This window comes from Clupea harengus, chromosome 4, assembly GCF_900700415.2.
Source record: "Clupea harengus chromosome 4, Ch_v2.0.2, whole genome shotgun sequence".
Taxonomy (NCBI): Eukaryota; Metazoa; Chordata; class Actinopteri; order Clupeiformes; family Clupeidae; genus Clupea; species Clupea harengus.
Window position 1 is genome coordinate 28,175,295 of NC_045155.1, and position 14,866 is coordinate 28,190,160.

General features: G+C 42.9%; 1 protein-coding gene across 2 annotated transcripts in view; it reads right to left on the bottom strand.

Moving 5' to 3' along the window:
• The window catches only part of cntn3a.1 (contactin 3a, tandem duplicate 1), a 78,396-nt gene that overhangs the window by 2,328 nt on the left and 61,202 nt on the right, over positions 1-14,866 (bottom strand). For both annotated transcript variants that reach the window (XM_012827379.3, XM_042707695.1), the window contains 10 exons: positions 12,874-13,001; positions 10,556-10,731; positions 8,658-8,775; positions 7,820-7,978; positions 6,365-6,514; positions 5,995-6,065; positions 5,369-5,603; positions 3,598-3,713; positions 1,290-1,476; positions 722-834 (listed from right to left, as the gene is read on the bottom strand). In XM_012827379.3, the coding sequence (XP_012682833.2) occupies positions 722-834; positions 1,290-1,476; positions 3,598-3,713; positions 5,369-5,603; positions 5,995-6,065; positions 6,365-6,514; positions 7,820-7,978; positions 8,658-8,775; positions 10,556-10,731; positions 12,874-13,001 (1,453 nt within the window). The remainder of the gene's footprint in view (positions 1-721; positions 835-1,289; positions 1,477-3,597; positions 3,714-5,368; positions 5,604-5,994; positions 6,066-6,364; positions 6,515-7,819; positions 7,979-8,657; positions 8,776-10,555; positions 10,732-12,873; positions 13,002-14,866) is intronic.

The window sequence follows — 14,866 nt, forward strand, 5'->3', positions numbered from 1 at the left end:
GTTAGCTCTTTCACCCGTTCAGTAAACCGCTATCACATATAAAGAACAGCGCTGTAGTGTGGAGGCTGGGTTAGAAAATAACAACAACAAAACCAACATAAACATAAAACAGTGGTGATGTAGTATGAAAGAGGCCAGTCAATAACAACAACAACAACAACAACAACAATAACAACAACAGCATGTGCCGCCACCCCTCAGACACTGGCTGAACAGAAGAAGCCCTGCCTGCTTCTCAGAGCTCCTACCCATGGCCTAATGGTGGCCTTAAAGCTCCTACCCATGACCTAATGGTGCTCCCAGCGTGGTACAGTGGTCCCGCCTTAGTGCCACAGCACTCCAATAAATGAAGCCGATCACTTCAAAAAGGCATTTCTCCAGCAGTTCCTCCTCAGCGACTGGCAGGGGGGCTGATTTCACAACACGGCCCATTACAGCACAGCCCTTTCAGCTTTTGAGAGGGGAAATTATAGCTGTGCTTCACATCGCGGGGGCAGACGGGGGGGTGAGGCAGACGGCTGGGCTTTTTGAAGTGAAAGGCTTTAAAATTGAGCGAAATGTTGATGAGCACAAGAACATGCAAAGGGTTATATAATTACACCAGGCGATGACATGATGATGTGTGTGAGTAATTGGTTCTGGTTCCCGTATAGAATCTTTGGGAATGAAAGGCGCACAGCATGCCGCTACTCTGCGGGGGCGGGGAGCGGTCGGGTCTTACTCTGTAACCCATGACTTCGGACTCGTTCTCCAGGGCTTTGACGTGATCCCACTGCAGGATGATCTTGGAGTTTGATGTGTTCCACACGACCTTCGTCGGAGGCTGGCTCGGGGCTGCAGCAGGGGTGAGGAAAGAGAAGAGAAGAGGTAGAACTGAACATAAGAGTGAAGGAAACAGCTCAAACACATATATCTGCACTGGCCTTGCTGAAAGCAGGGTGTAGCGTCTGGTGCTTTTGAGGTGAAGATGCTTTGAAATGCAAATTAGCCGAGAGAGCAATTTCCTGAGGAAGGCTCGGTAAAGCTGGGTAATGCTCACTTTCCCTCAGCATGCACACACACTTACACTTACACACACACACACACACACACACACACACACACACACACACACACACACACACACACACACACACACACACACACACACACAACCGCAGTCCTCGTCTTGCTTTGGATAAAGACCTTTCTGAATAGATGCATTCAAATTGCACAGGCTGTTGTTGAAATAGTTGACCGTAGGAGTTTTCTGATTGGCTCGTGGGTTTAGTGTGGGGGTGTAGACTCACGCGGCTTCTTGGTGGTGATGTTGACGACGGCGCTGTCCGGGCCCACACCGGCGCTGTTGTACGCCCTCACGCGGATGAGGTAGGTGCTGCTTCCGTCCAGCTCGCGGAGGATGGCCGACGCCCTGTTGCCCACGGTGCGAACCACGCTGGCCGTCTCCTGGGTCTCCGCCTGCTCCCAGTACCTGAGCTGGGGGCACACGTCAGGGATCATGTATATTCTTCAAGAATACATCCCAACAGGATGAATAGGAAGTGTCAGGTGTTGCATAGCGAGTTATTACTTACAATACATTTCTGTTACGATAAGTGAACAGACTAATTGCGAAATGATATCAAAAAGATGTAAATCAGAAGCACAAAACCCATGATCAATGGCAGCAGTCATTCACTTTTTTTCCCGTGGCCATTATCAATAAATATGGGACCTCCTATCGTTGGGATTGCCCGTTCAATTCAATGGAACTCTCTGCAGCCTTCTGAGTAGCCGTATGATAAACATCAATTACGACCATTGGAATGCACACAGAAAACTTCATATACACACTGGAGAGGACTCAGGGTCTGATTGGTCTGACTGTGGAGGGGAACAATCCGTGCGTTCCATGCGCTTCAAACATTCCAATCTGACCAAATTCCGTGTGCAGGCACAGCTCAAAGTATCAGCGCAGTTACTGGTGCGAAGCTCGGCTGGTGCAACTTTTAAGTTCGAGGTGGTTTCAGGGAGCGAAGCCACTGATGCTTGTGTTGCCTTTTGTCACAATTCGATATCAACATTTATACAAGTTGTCTCCAGACGCTGTGCTGCAGTCATGTGTGGGCCTGGAAGATTACTGAAAAGCAGGGGGGACAGACAGACAGGGCAGACAGGACAGACAGGGCCGCAGGGCAGAGAGGACAGACAGGACAGACAGGACAGACAGGACAGAGAGGACAGACAGACAGACAGGACAGACAGGACAGACAGGACAGACAGGACAGACAGGACAGAGAGGACAGACAGACAGACAGACAGACAGACAGACAGGACAGACAGGGCAGACAGGACAGAGAGGACAGACAGACAGGACAGACAGGGCAGACAGGACAGAGAGGACAGACAGGACAGACAGACAGACAGACAGACAGACAGACAGGACAGACAGGGCAGACAGGACAGACAGGACAGACAGACAGACAGGACAGAGAGGGCAGACAGGGCCGCAGGGCAGGGGAAGTGGTGAAGACAAATGAGCAAGAGCCAGACTCCTGATCAGCTGAAATCAGTCTGGCTTTGACGGAAGTTTACAGCGGGGCTATCAATCATCTAGACAGTATAAATAACCGGTGGCATTGAATATTTGTTTATTTATTTATGATGGATAAAAAAAAACATTGTGAGAGGCATTACAAAGTAAACATCTTTAACCTTCCAAACATGTCCACCTTTTTCAATAACAGCAAAGTAAATGTCCTCTCACCTTTAAATGTGGTAGCGATTCATAATAACACGCCACAATAAACAGCAGCGCAGCCATTAGCAGCCAAATAGTTTGTTGAAGGTTGTTAATAGTTATTAATAATTACCAATGTAGCTTTGGTTGAAGTAAATAGTCATTTAAAAATTAAGTGTTTGCATACAAACCGTTTATTTCTATACTAACCAACCAATAACAAATGTACATGCTATTAATGATCTACCAATAATTAATAAATAACATAAATCAAGATTCATAGACACTTACTAAAATCTAAAAATTATTTTACAATAACTTTAGTTATTGCTACTTTCTCTGCATATTTCCCAGTATATTAATACATTATATTAATCTTGTGCATGTAGGTTTGGACACTTCACTCTTCTAATTTAATAGATATTCAGAATTGCTATAATGTATATATTAATATCTATTATCTATTATTGTCTATTCAGTATGAAGAGGAAGAGAAGACAAATTAAATTGTGATGAACAATTAATAAAATCATTAATTAGCTGTTAGCAAGGGTCTATGACTTCATGCAGTTGCTTTTCTAACAATCTCAATTTATATTATTTATTAATTGTTGATAGTAAACTTGCTATGGGTTATTATAGTAACAAATGGTTTGTATGCAAACACCTATTTTTAAATAATGAAAAGAAGACTATTTAGTAATAGAATACCAATGGGTGACATGTGTCTGGCAATCATTAACAACCATCAACAAACTATTAGATAATGGCTACTTTGCTATTTATTGTGGTCCTGAATGTCACACAGTCCACTCTCTTTCCCCAAAACACTAATATGCTCCGCTAGGCATCCCAGTGAAACCCTGACGTGTCTTTACCTCGTAGCCCATGATGCGTCTCTTGGTGGTGTTCCAGGGCAGGGGCTTCCAGGACACCTCCACCTCCGCCGCAGACAGGCTCTTCGCACGCACTCTAGGGGGCGCTTCAGAGGGCTCTGGGTGTCACAACACATGACACACGTCACCATGGATACAAACACATGACACATGTCACCATGGATACAACACATGACACATGACACCATGGATACAACACATGACACATGTCACCCATGAATACAAACACATGTCACCCATGAATACAAACACACGTCACCCATGAATACAACTAGGAGCTGTTTACTGTATGCTTTCAGTTCATTATGAGCTGTATTACTGTGTGCTTTGAGTTAGTTATGAGCTGTATTACTGTATGCTTTCAGTTCATTATGAGCTGTATTACTGTATGCTTTCAGTTCATTATGAGCTGTATTACTGTATGCTTTCAGTTCATTATGAGCTGTGTTAGTGTATGCTTTGAGTTAGTTATGAGCTGTGTTAGTGTATGCTTTGAGTTAGTTATGAGCTGTGTTAGTGTGTGCTTTGAGTTAGTTATGAGCTGTGTTAGTGTGTGCTTTGAGTTAGTTATGAGCTGTGTTAGTGTGTGTGAGTTAGTTATGAGCTGTATTAGTGTGTGCTTTGAGTTAGTTATGAGCTGTGTTAGTGTATGCTTTGAGTTAGTTATGAGCTGTGTTAGTGTGTGCTTTGAGTTAGTTATGAGCTGTATTAGTGTGTGCTTTGAGTTAGTTATGAGGTATATTAGTGTGTGTGAGTTAGTTATTGTAAATGCTGTTGATGACACAGTTGTTCTACGTGAGACTCGTAAAGTCTTGTCTTGATACTTCTATTTGTGTTACATATGTAAGTATGTAGAACTTGCTTCCTGGTATTTGCAAATGTACAACGCTTGGCAAAATCTGAATCTGTGCCATTTCAGGAAACGGAATATCTCACTGATTAAAGTATTATGCAGCAATAAGGAATGTAGTCTAAAACTAGCAAGCTAACTACATGAAAAACCTCGCATAGTTAACAAGCATAACAGCAGCACAGTTGGCACTGATAAAAGCTTGCTAATATGATAAAAGGTGTCTGTTGGCAATGTAATTGCCCATGTCTTGCTGTGAAAGCTTTTCTTACATTTTCCAGGTGGGTCTGACTTGGACCATAGAACGACACAGCACATGATCTGGACAGCTAGGCGAAACAACTGCTGTGTTTATCTGCCCTTCGCGTTTTTTAACACCAACACTAGCTGCTACTAAAAACATACCTCAAGAAAGTGGTAAATTCCTGCCTACTGTTCCAGACGTTTTAAGAAGTTACATTTTGAAGTTAAGAGGGAAGTTTAAAGTTAAGAGTGAAGTTTGAAGTTAAAGTAACACTATGCAACAATTTGCCACTCTTTGAGGTATGATTTTATAGGTAACTAGTTTTGGTACCATCCTCAAATTCATTTTGATAGCATATGGTCACGTGAAGGACGGATAAACATTTGTGTCTTTCCTACTAGCCATTCAGGATATGCCCTATGTAGTTCTGTGTACCAGGCTGGAATACCTTCACAAAATGGAAGAAAAGCTTTCACAGCATGACATTGCCAGCTATACTGCCAAAAGACACCAGTTAGTGTTTTGGCAAGCTTCTATCAGTATCAACTGGGCTGTTGGTGGTGTTTACAAGGTTTTTGCATGCCTTTTAGGTAGTTCGCTTGCTAGCTTTGGAACAGAACTCCTTATTGCTGCTTTAAGAGTGAAGTTTGTCCACTGACCTTCCTCTGCGGAGTAGATGGTGGTCACTGGGCCGAAGGGGCCCTCTCCCCGGTTGTTGTAGACGCCCACTTTGACGTGGTAGGGGGTGAAGGGGGGGATGCTGTCGTCCCTGAAGGAGTACTTGGAGGCGTCGGGGGAGGTGACCGCCGCCTGCATCCAGCCCTGCGCCCCGTCAGGACGGAAGGCCACAACGTAGCCGAAGCCTGGACCGCACTGGAGCTCCTCTGGGACAGGCTGTGAGGTGTGACAAACACACACACACACACACACACACACACACACACACACACACACACACACACACACACAGAGAGACACAGAGAGAGACACACACAAACAGACACACACACACACACACACACACACACACACACACACACACACAAAGAAAAACATTGACACAAACGCATTGATACACAGAAGCGCACCACACACACACACACACACAGAGAGAGAGAGAGAGAAAGATACATGTTGATATATTAACATAATACAATGTTTGACAGAAAATCATCAGAGTGTGCAACAGAATGACATGAACCAAAGTCACCATGAACTATGAACCATGAACCATGAACCATGAACTGAACCAAAGTCATTCTGTTTTCCAATACTCAGACGTTACCTCCCAAGTGATGACCAGCTCCGACCGGCTTCCTCCTCCTCCACTCACTCTAGTAGGAGTCACCCTTGGCACTGGGCAAGAGACACAAACAAATAAATACAGTTTCAATTAATACTTTTACAATTTACTACTAGTAAAATCATGATTATTCCTATAGTAAAATCATGAATATTCCTATTGTAAAATCCTGAATATTCCTACAGTAAACTGAATATTCCTATTGTAAATTCAGTAAATCTCTCTGACAAACACAGCACCTATTGCTTTGATGATTGTTTTACATGTTGACATACAGCATGCATCAGATGACATACGTGCATCATACGTGATTATTTACATGTTGACATACAGCATGAATCTGATGACATACGTGCATCTTTGGTCCTGATTTTCTTTGAGGGCTTGCTGGGCTCTCCTGTCCCGATGGCGTTGGTCGCCAGAACCCTGAACTCGTACTCCACCCATGGGTTCAGCTCAGTGACGGTGGCGGACAGCTGACCACTTCCCAGTTGATCTGGGACTGACAGGAAGTGACATCAGAAGAGATATGTGAGCTACTTAAGTCGACAGAGAGCCCTTATTACAAAGTATTTAGTGAACTTAATTATTTAAAATGCAATACGATTCTCATGTGTGCAAAAATAGTTAGACACAACTAACTATAACCCTGAGCCTAAACTTAGTTACCCAAGGCCAAAGTACGTTTTGTAATGACCTGTTTTCATTCATAAACTGCTTTATTCTCATCAATTATTTAAATATTAATTACATAGAGTACATTATCTGGGAAGCCCCATCACACTGTGAGGCACATAACTAGCCTGCTAGCGCCTGCTTGAAACTACATAGTTAATATTCTCAAACTAGCATGGTTCCCATCCATAAAAAACACAAACAAACACACACACACACACACACACACACACACACACACACACACGAACACACACACACACACACACAAACACACAGACAGAAACACACACACAAGCACACACACACACACACACACACACACACACACACACACACTCAAACACACACATACAGAAACACACACAAACACAAACACAAACACACACACAAACACACCAGCATGCCCCCTTCAGCGCCACTCCTGTTGTCTGGGTTCATGTTAATCCCTTTAATAAACCTGCACTGGCCAGTGTTTCCTGTGGTGGATGTGCAGACAAACAGGCCTAGCTTTTGATGTGAAAATCCCCGGCACGCCATAACACACACACACACACACACACAAACACACACACACACACACACACACACACACACACACACACACACACACACACACACACACACACACACACACACACACACACACACACACACACACACACACACACACACACACACACACACGCCGGCCCCTTCAGTGCTCATTAACCAGGGGCCCCGCGGCGAACACGCTTGGGCGCGACCTGCCTCTGTTAGACTAATCCCTCGCATTCTAAGCCCGCTTTCATCCCCTCTGGGTAAACAGTCCTTCAGAGAGTAATTACCGGTAATCCATGGTTGCACTAGCGCCTGAAACATGCACATACCTTCAGCTGCATGTGTTCAAACCCACTAGCCCAGGAGCCTATCTTGGTGAATAGTGTGGTATATATACTGGGCTTTAGCTGAGCTGCAAAACATCCACTGAATACCTGAATAGTCCATCAGAAAGTAATTATCGCTAATCTATGGCTGCACTGCTGCGTGAGACATGCACATGCATTCAGCTGTGCGTGTATAAACCCAGTAGCCCACGAGGCTGTCATGGTGAATGGTGTGGGTTGTACTGGGCCGGGCCTGAGCTCCATACCTGTGTGGGCTGCCTGCCAGCCCAGAGAGAAGGAGGTTCTGGCCTGGATGATGTAGGTCTGGATGGGGCTGTGGTTGTCAGGCCCAGCCCTCCAGGAGATGGAGGAGGCGGTCTCCGTGACCCCGTCCACCTGGAGGTCCGTTGGTGGGCCGGGGGACCCTGAGGAGGAGGATGAGGAGGAGGAGGAGGAGGAGGAGGAGGAGGAGAAGGATGAGGAGGAGGAGGAGGAGGAGGAGGAGCCGTGTTTGTGAAATGTAATTTCGTGCCATTATGAGTGACAGGTGTCACTCTATCACTCTAAACTCTGTGCAACCACAGTCTGACAGGCAATCAGCCTACCTGAGAGAAGGAGACAATTCTACTTCAAATAAAATAAAATGGCAGCTTGTCAATGGCAAAAAAAAATGAACGTACTGTACATTCTCACCAACAAAAACACAGACAACTGTTAAAGGTAAAGTATAAAAAGAAAAACATGAAAAGTTTCTCAAAGAAAGAATGAAACATTTCCCTTTCTACCGCACAGCTGTAAGGGCAGCAGGCTGTAGGCAAATCCCTAGAGAGCAAAGATGGCCGATAAACCACACTCTTTCATTACACTACAAATGACTTCAGCCAAAGTCTCCTCTAAATGACTCAATGTAATGAACACACATTTAAAACGTCACGTAGACACAATACTCTTTTGTAATAGCAGCTGTAATTGTGGAATTAAAGTGAGGGTATTAAGCTGCCTGTATTCATTACCACTCAAAGCAAATGAGCCGATGAGCGGATGGGTTCATAAACACCTTCAAATAGCTGAGTAGTATACAGGCACTGAAGCTGATACCCGTACCTCGGACCACCACGTCACTGGCTATGGAGGAGCTGTCCACTTTGGTCTGGACTGCACAGGTGTACTTCCCAGCATGCCTCAGTTGGATGTTACGGATCATAATGTCTCCCGCAGACTGCTGTAGGGAGGTTCAGGGTTCAGAGGTCATACACAGGAAATGATTACGGATCATAATGTCTCCCGCAGACGGCTGTAGGGAGGTTCAGTCATACACAGGAAATGATGTTCACTTTGTTGCTAAGGCATAATGGCCAATCAGGTCATAGGTTATCCTATGAGTACAATAATAAAAACAAACAAACAGGAAATGGCAATTATGGGCTTTAAAGTTCTTGATTATTGATTACTGCAAGATTAGTGGCAATGAAGAATTGTTTTAATCTGAAATTGAGAATACGTCAAGAAGTCTTAAATAGACAGCACCACAAATGCACTTGCGTTGTCATATCATGCTATTATGCCATGGATGTATTGCTTTCAATGAGAACATTTTTGATTACAGTTTAATTTATCGCATTAACTTGTGATGAAGCCCAATTAAGACACTGGATGGAAACTGAACATAAAAATAAGTTTCTGAAACTTTTAATTGCTTATCAGAACTCCTAGTTTTACTTTCCAAATTAGCAGCCGCATGTTTGTTGAATTAAGGAGTGAAATTAAAGCGACTGATTGGCTGGGAAAGTGCAGGGGTGAGACAAATTACTTCAAACAGGTTTAATTGCTTCCTGACACCAATCTAATAAACAATAGTTATTAGAGTCATTTTTTTAATTTAATTTAGAATAGGTGAAAATGTGTTCTGATTTAACGTCTGTTCATTTTATTCAGCTTAACTTAATACACAAAGACAAATGACTAACATTAGATTAGTTTACATTACATTCAAAACAAAAATGACACATACATTTTTAAACCAGTCCCAACAGGTAAATATTTATTCTTCTATATCTATTTGTCAATCTCATTCATACCCACACAGTGTAAACTCAAGTCAGGTCAGGTTTACTTATAAAGCTCATTTAAAGACAACAACGGTTGACCGAAGGGCTGTACTATCAAAACAGCAACCAATAAAACATCACAATAAAAACAGAGGTTTTAAAAAGACAAAAAAGACAATAAATAAACGCCATGAGACCACAGGAATACAACAAAAGAAGAAGCAACTCTCACACTGAGTTAAAGGCAAGGAATTCAAATGTATTTTAAACAGGCAGTATAAGGGCCAGCCTTATACATGCAGAGGCAGCTCGATCCAGAGTTAGGGAGCTATAACTACAAAGGCGCGATCCGCCCTATGCTTCAACTCTGACTTTGGGACAAGCAGAAGCGTGATCTCCCCTATGCTCCCCTATGCTTCTGACTTTGGGACAACCAGAAGGGGCTGGTGAGAGGACCGGAGTGGCCTTGATGGAACGTGCAGTTGGAATAGGTCAGAGATATTGGAGCAAGCCCATTCAAAGATTCGTAAGTGAACCAAAAAAAGAAATCTTCAAATGAATCCTAACACGTATAGGGAGCCAGTGAAGGGAGGAGAGTACAGGGGTATTGTGCTCTGACTTAATAGACGAGCTGCAGTATTTTGGACCAGCTATAAGCACGAGAGGGGGACCTGGCTGACACTCTGGGTTAACCCACCAGCAAATACTCTATTCTAGTATACAGTTAAACTGTACTGTAAGGGACACTGAACCTCAAATTGAAACTTTGTAATAGCTAGCTGACCATAAGATTGAGATTGATTTTCTGTGGAACATATTAAGTGTTAGACGACAGACTGTCCTACTTCGGAGCACATTTGCTATTTTAGAGCTATGGAAGCGAATGGCTGCCTTAGTGGAGAGCCATTCGCGTATTTTGTTATGAAGGTATTTTGCTTCAAAATCATCACTTACTCCACCAACTTTCTCAAAGTATCCACCATGGCTCCCAAACTGGATGACGAGCTCGTTGAAGAACCAGGTGAACTTCACGTCTAGTGAGGGGTCGTGGGAGACCTGGCAGGGCAGGACGATGCTTTCGCCCACCGTCACGTCCACCTGCGCTGCTCTGGTGGTGATCACAGTAGGCTCTGCACGGACACACCAGAGAAATACACACCAATCAGAGTCACGCACATGGACGCCTTGTTTGTTGTGAAACTAAACAAGTCCCAGGACGCTAACCCAACACATAATCAGTCACAAAAATACATATCAAGCAGCTAAAAAGTACAAGCACATATTTAGACAACTGAAATGTATAGAATATAAATATAACATAGAACAAATAAAGAATTCTTTGTTCACAATTGTTAGAGACCATTAACACCCTCTTGAGTTTTATAAATAAAGTTTGTAAACAATATTATTTATTAACTGTTGCTAAATGAAATGGCTAAAATATGAGGTTGCGTGGTGCTACCCAAACATCACCACTAGATGTCACTGTGTTCTCGTTCATCTGCCTCCAGCCCCTCAAGCTCTGTTTCCCAGGCAGTTCACCAAGCACAGTAAACAAGCCAAGTCAACACGGGCACTTTTCTCTTTTCAAAGGCCACACTGAACGCTACATATTTTCACACCACTTGCGCACAGACAGGGAGCCCAGCATGGCGTGTGTTTTTAGTAAAAACACCATCTTTGTCTGGGCGCTGCTGGGTGTCTTATTCTCCTCCCTCTGATGTGGTACAAGGGGGGTCTTAAATGTCCACTTAAGTACCCACTGAATTATACATAACCATCAAGCCACCACATAGTCATGTCCTGCCCATTACAGGAACAGTCAACAACAAACACAGAAAATATCTTCTATTCTTTGGCGTATTTAGTCAATTGGCCAGATGGACTTTGCAAACTAAGAAACACAGAAAGTCTGTGACATGATTTTAGCCATCTGATTGCTTTCATAATCTTTAGCTAATTATGTGGGCTGTTTATGCACACACACACACACACACACACACACATTCCACAAGGACCGATGAGTGCAAATGTTCAATATTGCAGGCGCGTCCCTTTCTCTGCCGTCAGAGGTCTGTTTTATCATTAATTCAGAGCGGGGGAAATATGTATTTAATGGTCGTTGTTTTATTCTGTCTGAGCAGAAAAAACTGCTTGATTATTATCATTGTCAGATCACATTAATACTGCAACAGGGCTTTCTGGAAAAAGGCACACTTTAGCAAAAGAATAAGTCGAATCAAACTTACAAACACTCTAGAATCTAGAGTCTAGATGCAGTCAGTCTTGTAAAATTCCAACAGGCATTGAACACAAAAATGGTTACTGTAGCAACTAATTTGCAATGCAAAAAGGAATGGAAACACCAAACAGCATATTAACATGATATTTGTTGACTGTGCTTTTTAAGGGACGGAGCATTCACTGGCAATTCAGACATTTGGATTGATTCAAATGGATTGAACCCTTATTCAAACCAAGCATGGCTATTTCACTCCAAAAAAACACTGAATTATACATGAGCTGCCAGACATTCAACAGAAACAGCAAACCACACAAATTAGACTCATCCTCTCCCACAGATTTACATTTACATTTACATTTAGTCATTTAGCAGACGCTTTTATCCAAAGCGACTTACATATGTGCGACTTACAATGTATACACATTTTACATTTACACTGATGGCACACTGCACATCAGGAGCAATTAGGGGTTCAGTGTCTTGCTCAAGGACGCTTCGACAGGGAATCGAACTAGCAACCTTCTGATTACTAAACGACTTCTCTACCTACTGTACCACTGCCACAGATGCCACTGCCACAGATGGTTGCAATTAAGACCATTCCAAGTTTGGAGAGGATTTTTCTGTCACTGGACACAAGGAGATGGTCAGACTTCTGAAGACATCTACACACTCAGTGAAGTAAATGCATGATGCACTCTCTCTAAGGAGTAAAAACTCATTTAAACCCTATCATTCTCGCACTGAATATACAGTTTGAGTGAGCTCTGGCATAAAAGGTATTACCCACTGAAATTAGCACTCGATTCCACGTTCCCTGGAGGAGTTGTCCAATATTGCCAGCACTATACAAGATTACGTACACGTCTTCAAACCGTTTCTTAAAATAGTCACACACACACACATACAGGCGTAATTGGAGGATTGCTCCACACTTCAAAGACAGCCCTAATGGAAAAGAAAATCCTGAAACGCAGTGACAACTTCGCTTCGTTTTCAAGCCATAATTGAGAGGCAATTACTGTACCTTTTACCACCAGGGTCCCGGCGCTGCTTCCCATGCCGTACTGGTTCCTGGCCACACACGTGTAGAGCCCGCCGTCCAATTTGGTGACATTTGATATCCGCAGACTTCCATTATCCAGCACAGAGACTCTGGAAAAAATAAAATGAAATGATTGTCCGCCCTCGCTGAAATTGCCTGGCTTCCTTTCTCGCCCCCCTAATTCGAACGGGAACACAATCTATCAGTCGCCCTGACTGTGAAACAACACAGAGATGGAGAGAGAGAGAGAGAGAGCTATCAATTTGTGGTTAGGGTATGCATCTCATTTACAGTCGCTGTTAATTAGAACAGGCCTGACACCCAAGCTGTTGTTTGAATGTCACAATGTGCCTTTTTAAATAACAGCACTGACATATTTGGGAGACATGGAGACCCCAGGACAAACCATACAAAACACAACAGACAGCATAGTAATTAGTGATGAATTAGTCCCATGTAGCATTTGATCTTTCTTGTACTGATTCTCACAGATACACCACTGACTTTATAATACACACCCTTTGGCTGAATACAGAACCTATAAATACATTCAGTTGGGTGCTTACTTTGTAGTGCCTGCAGGATTGTGTGATCTTGCGATTTCGCAAATTCACACAAATTCGAGGATTTCCCGCAATTGCTGGTTGCTAATTTCTCTTAATACCCCAATATTTCCGCTAAAAAAGCTGTCATGGTATATATGCATTATTTAAGATTGCTTTTATCATTAAAATGTTTTGATCAAAATAAATGCAATTTTAACTGCAATTTTTGAGAATTCCTTCAGCAAGATCCTGGTGGAACTGACTTAACCCCGACGCAAACTTCCCACATTCATACCCTAATAGAGACAGCGGAGGTCTATTGTGTGGTTGTCAAAGGCAAATCATTAGTGCTCTAGAAAGGTAACAATGAGAGGTGGGCTAGCTTGGAGGGCCTCTCATTAAACTCCTGAATGTTTAGACTTTTAATTCAGGATTCATTTGAATAGAAGCACAAAATGTCAGAAACCTTGTGACACCAGATAACAAGAGCACCCTCACGGTTATTAGACAAAAAGAGAGTTTATCTTGAACAAAGGAAATCGCTCTCAGAAATTCAGAGGGATTTCAGATCATTTCAAAAGGGAGGAAAGAATAACAGCTTGTCATGACAGATTCTGCTCAGAGTATAAATTGGAGAGGACTGTCTGTTTGACCCTACGCAAGTGTTATCTCCTCTTTCTTTCATAATTGCAAAAAAAAAAAAAAAAAAAATTCTGCCGAGACAGTGTGCCCTGAGTTCTGAAGACGTGTTTTTTTTCTTCTGTCAGGGCTAGCAGTAATAGACGCGAGACATTATAATTTCATGCAGTGGTTGAAGGGCACGTAGCCGCGAACAACAAGAAGAGAGACAGGGAGAGAGTACGCATAGAATACAGGTTTTATAAGTGGCTTTCTGACAGCAAGGAAAATTACACAGGAGAAACTCTGAACCGTAGAAAGGACGGTGAATTATTAAAACGCTGAGAGAGGCGACAGATAGCACTCAAACTAAAGGAGTTTGAAAGGACATTGAGCAAAACCCCTATTTGACTGATTACCAGCTATTAAAATGTTTTCACGCCTTTACATTAGGTCTTTTCATTTCATTCTTTCCTTGTCTCCTTCTCTCTTTCTTTCCTTTTTTCTTTCTTTCTTTCATACTACTGGTGTAGTATGGTGATACACCATGTCAAACCAGAGAAAGTTACACCTTTTCAGTGAGCCCTATTGCAGAAAGATGAACACCTCCACTGTACACTCCGTTCTTTGGATGGTTACCTAACAACGTGTCCTTTTTGAACTCTCTCCCTTTCTCATGACCCAAAATGCATTTAACTCGTGATAGGGGGCACAAAGATCAGAAATAAGGCCTTTGACTGTGCAGCACACAGTAGCTCACAGTAGCCTTCGAGGAAGTATGCTAGATGCCATTTCTGTTAAGCTTTTTTTCT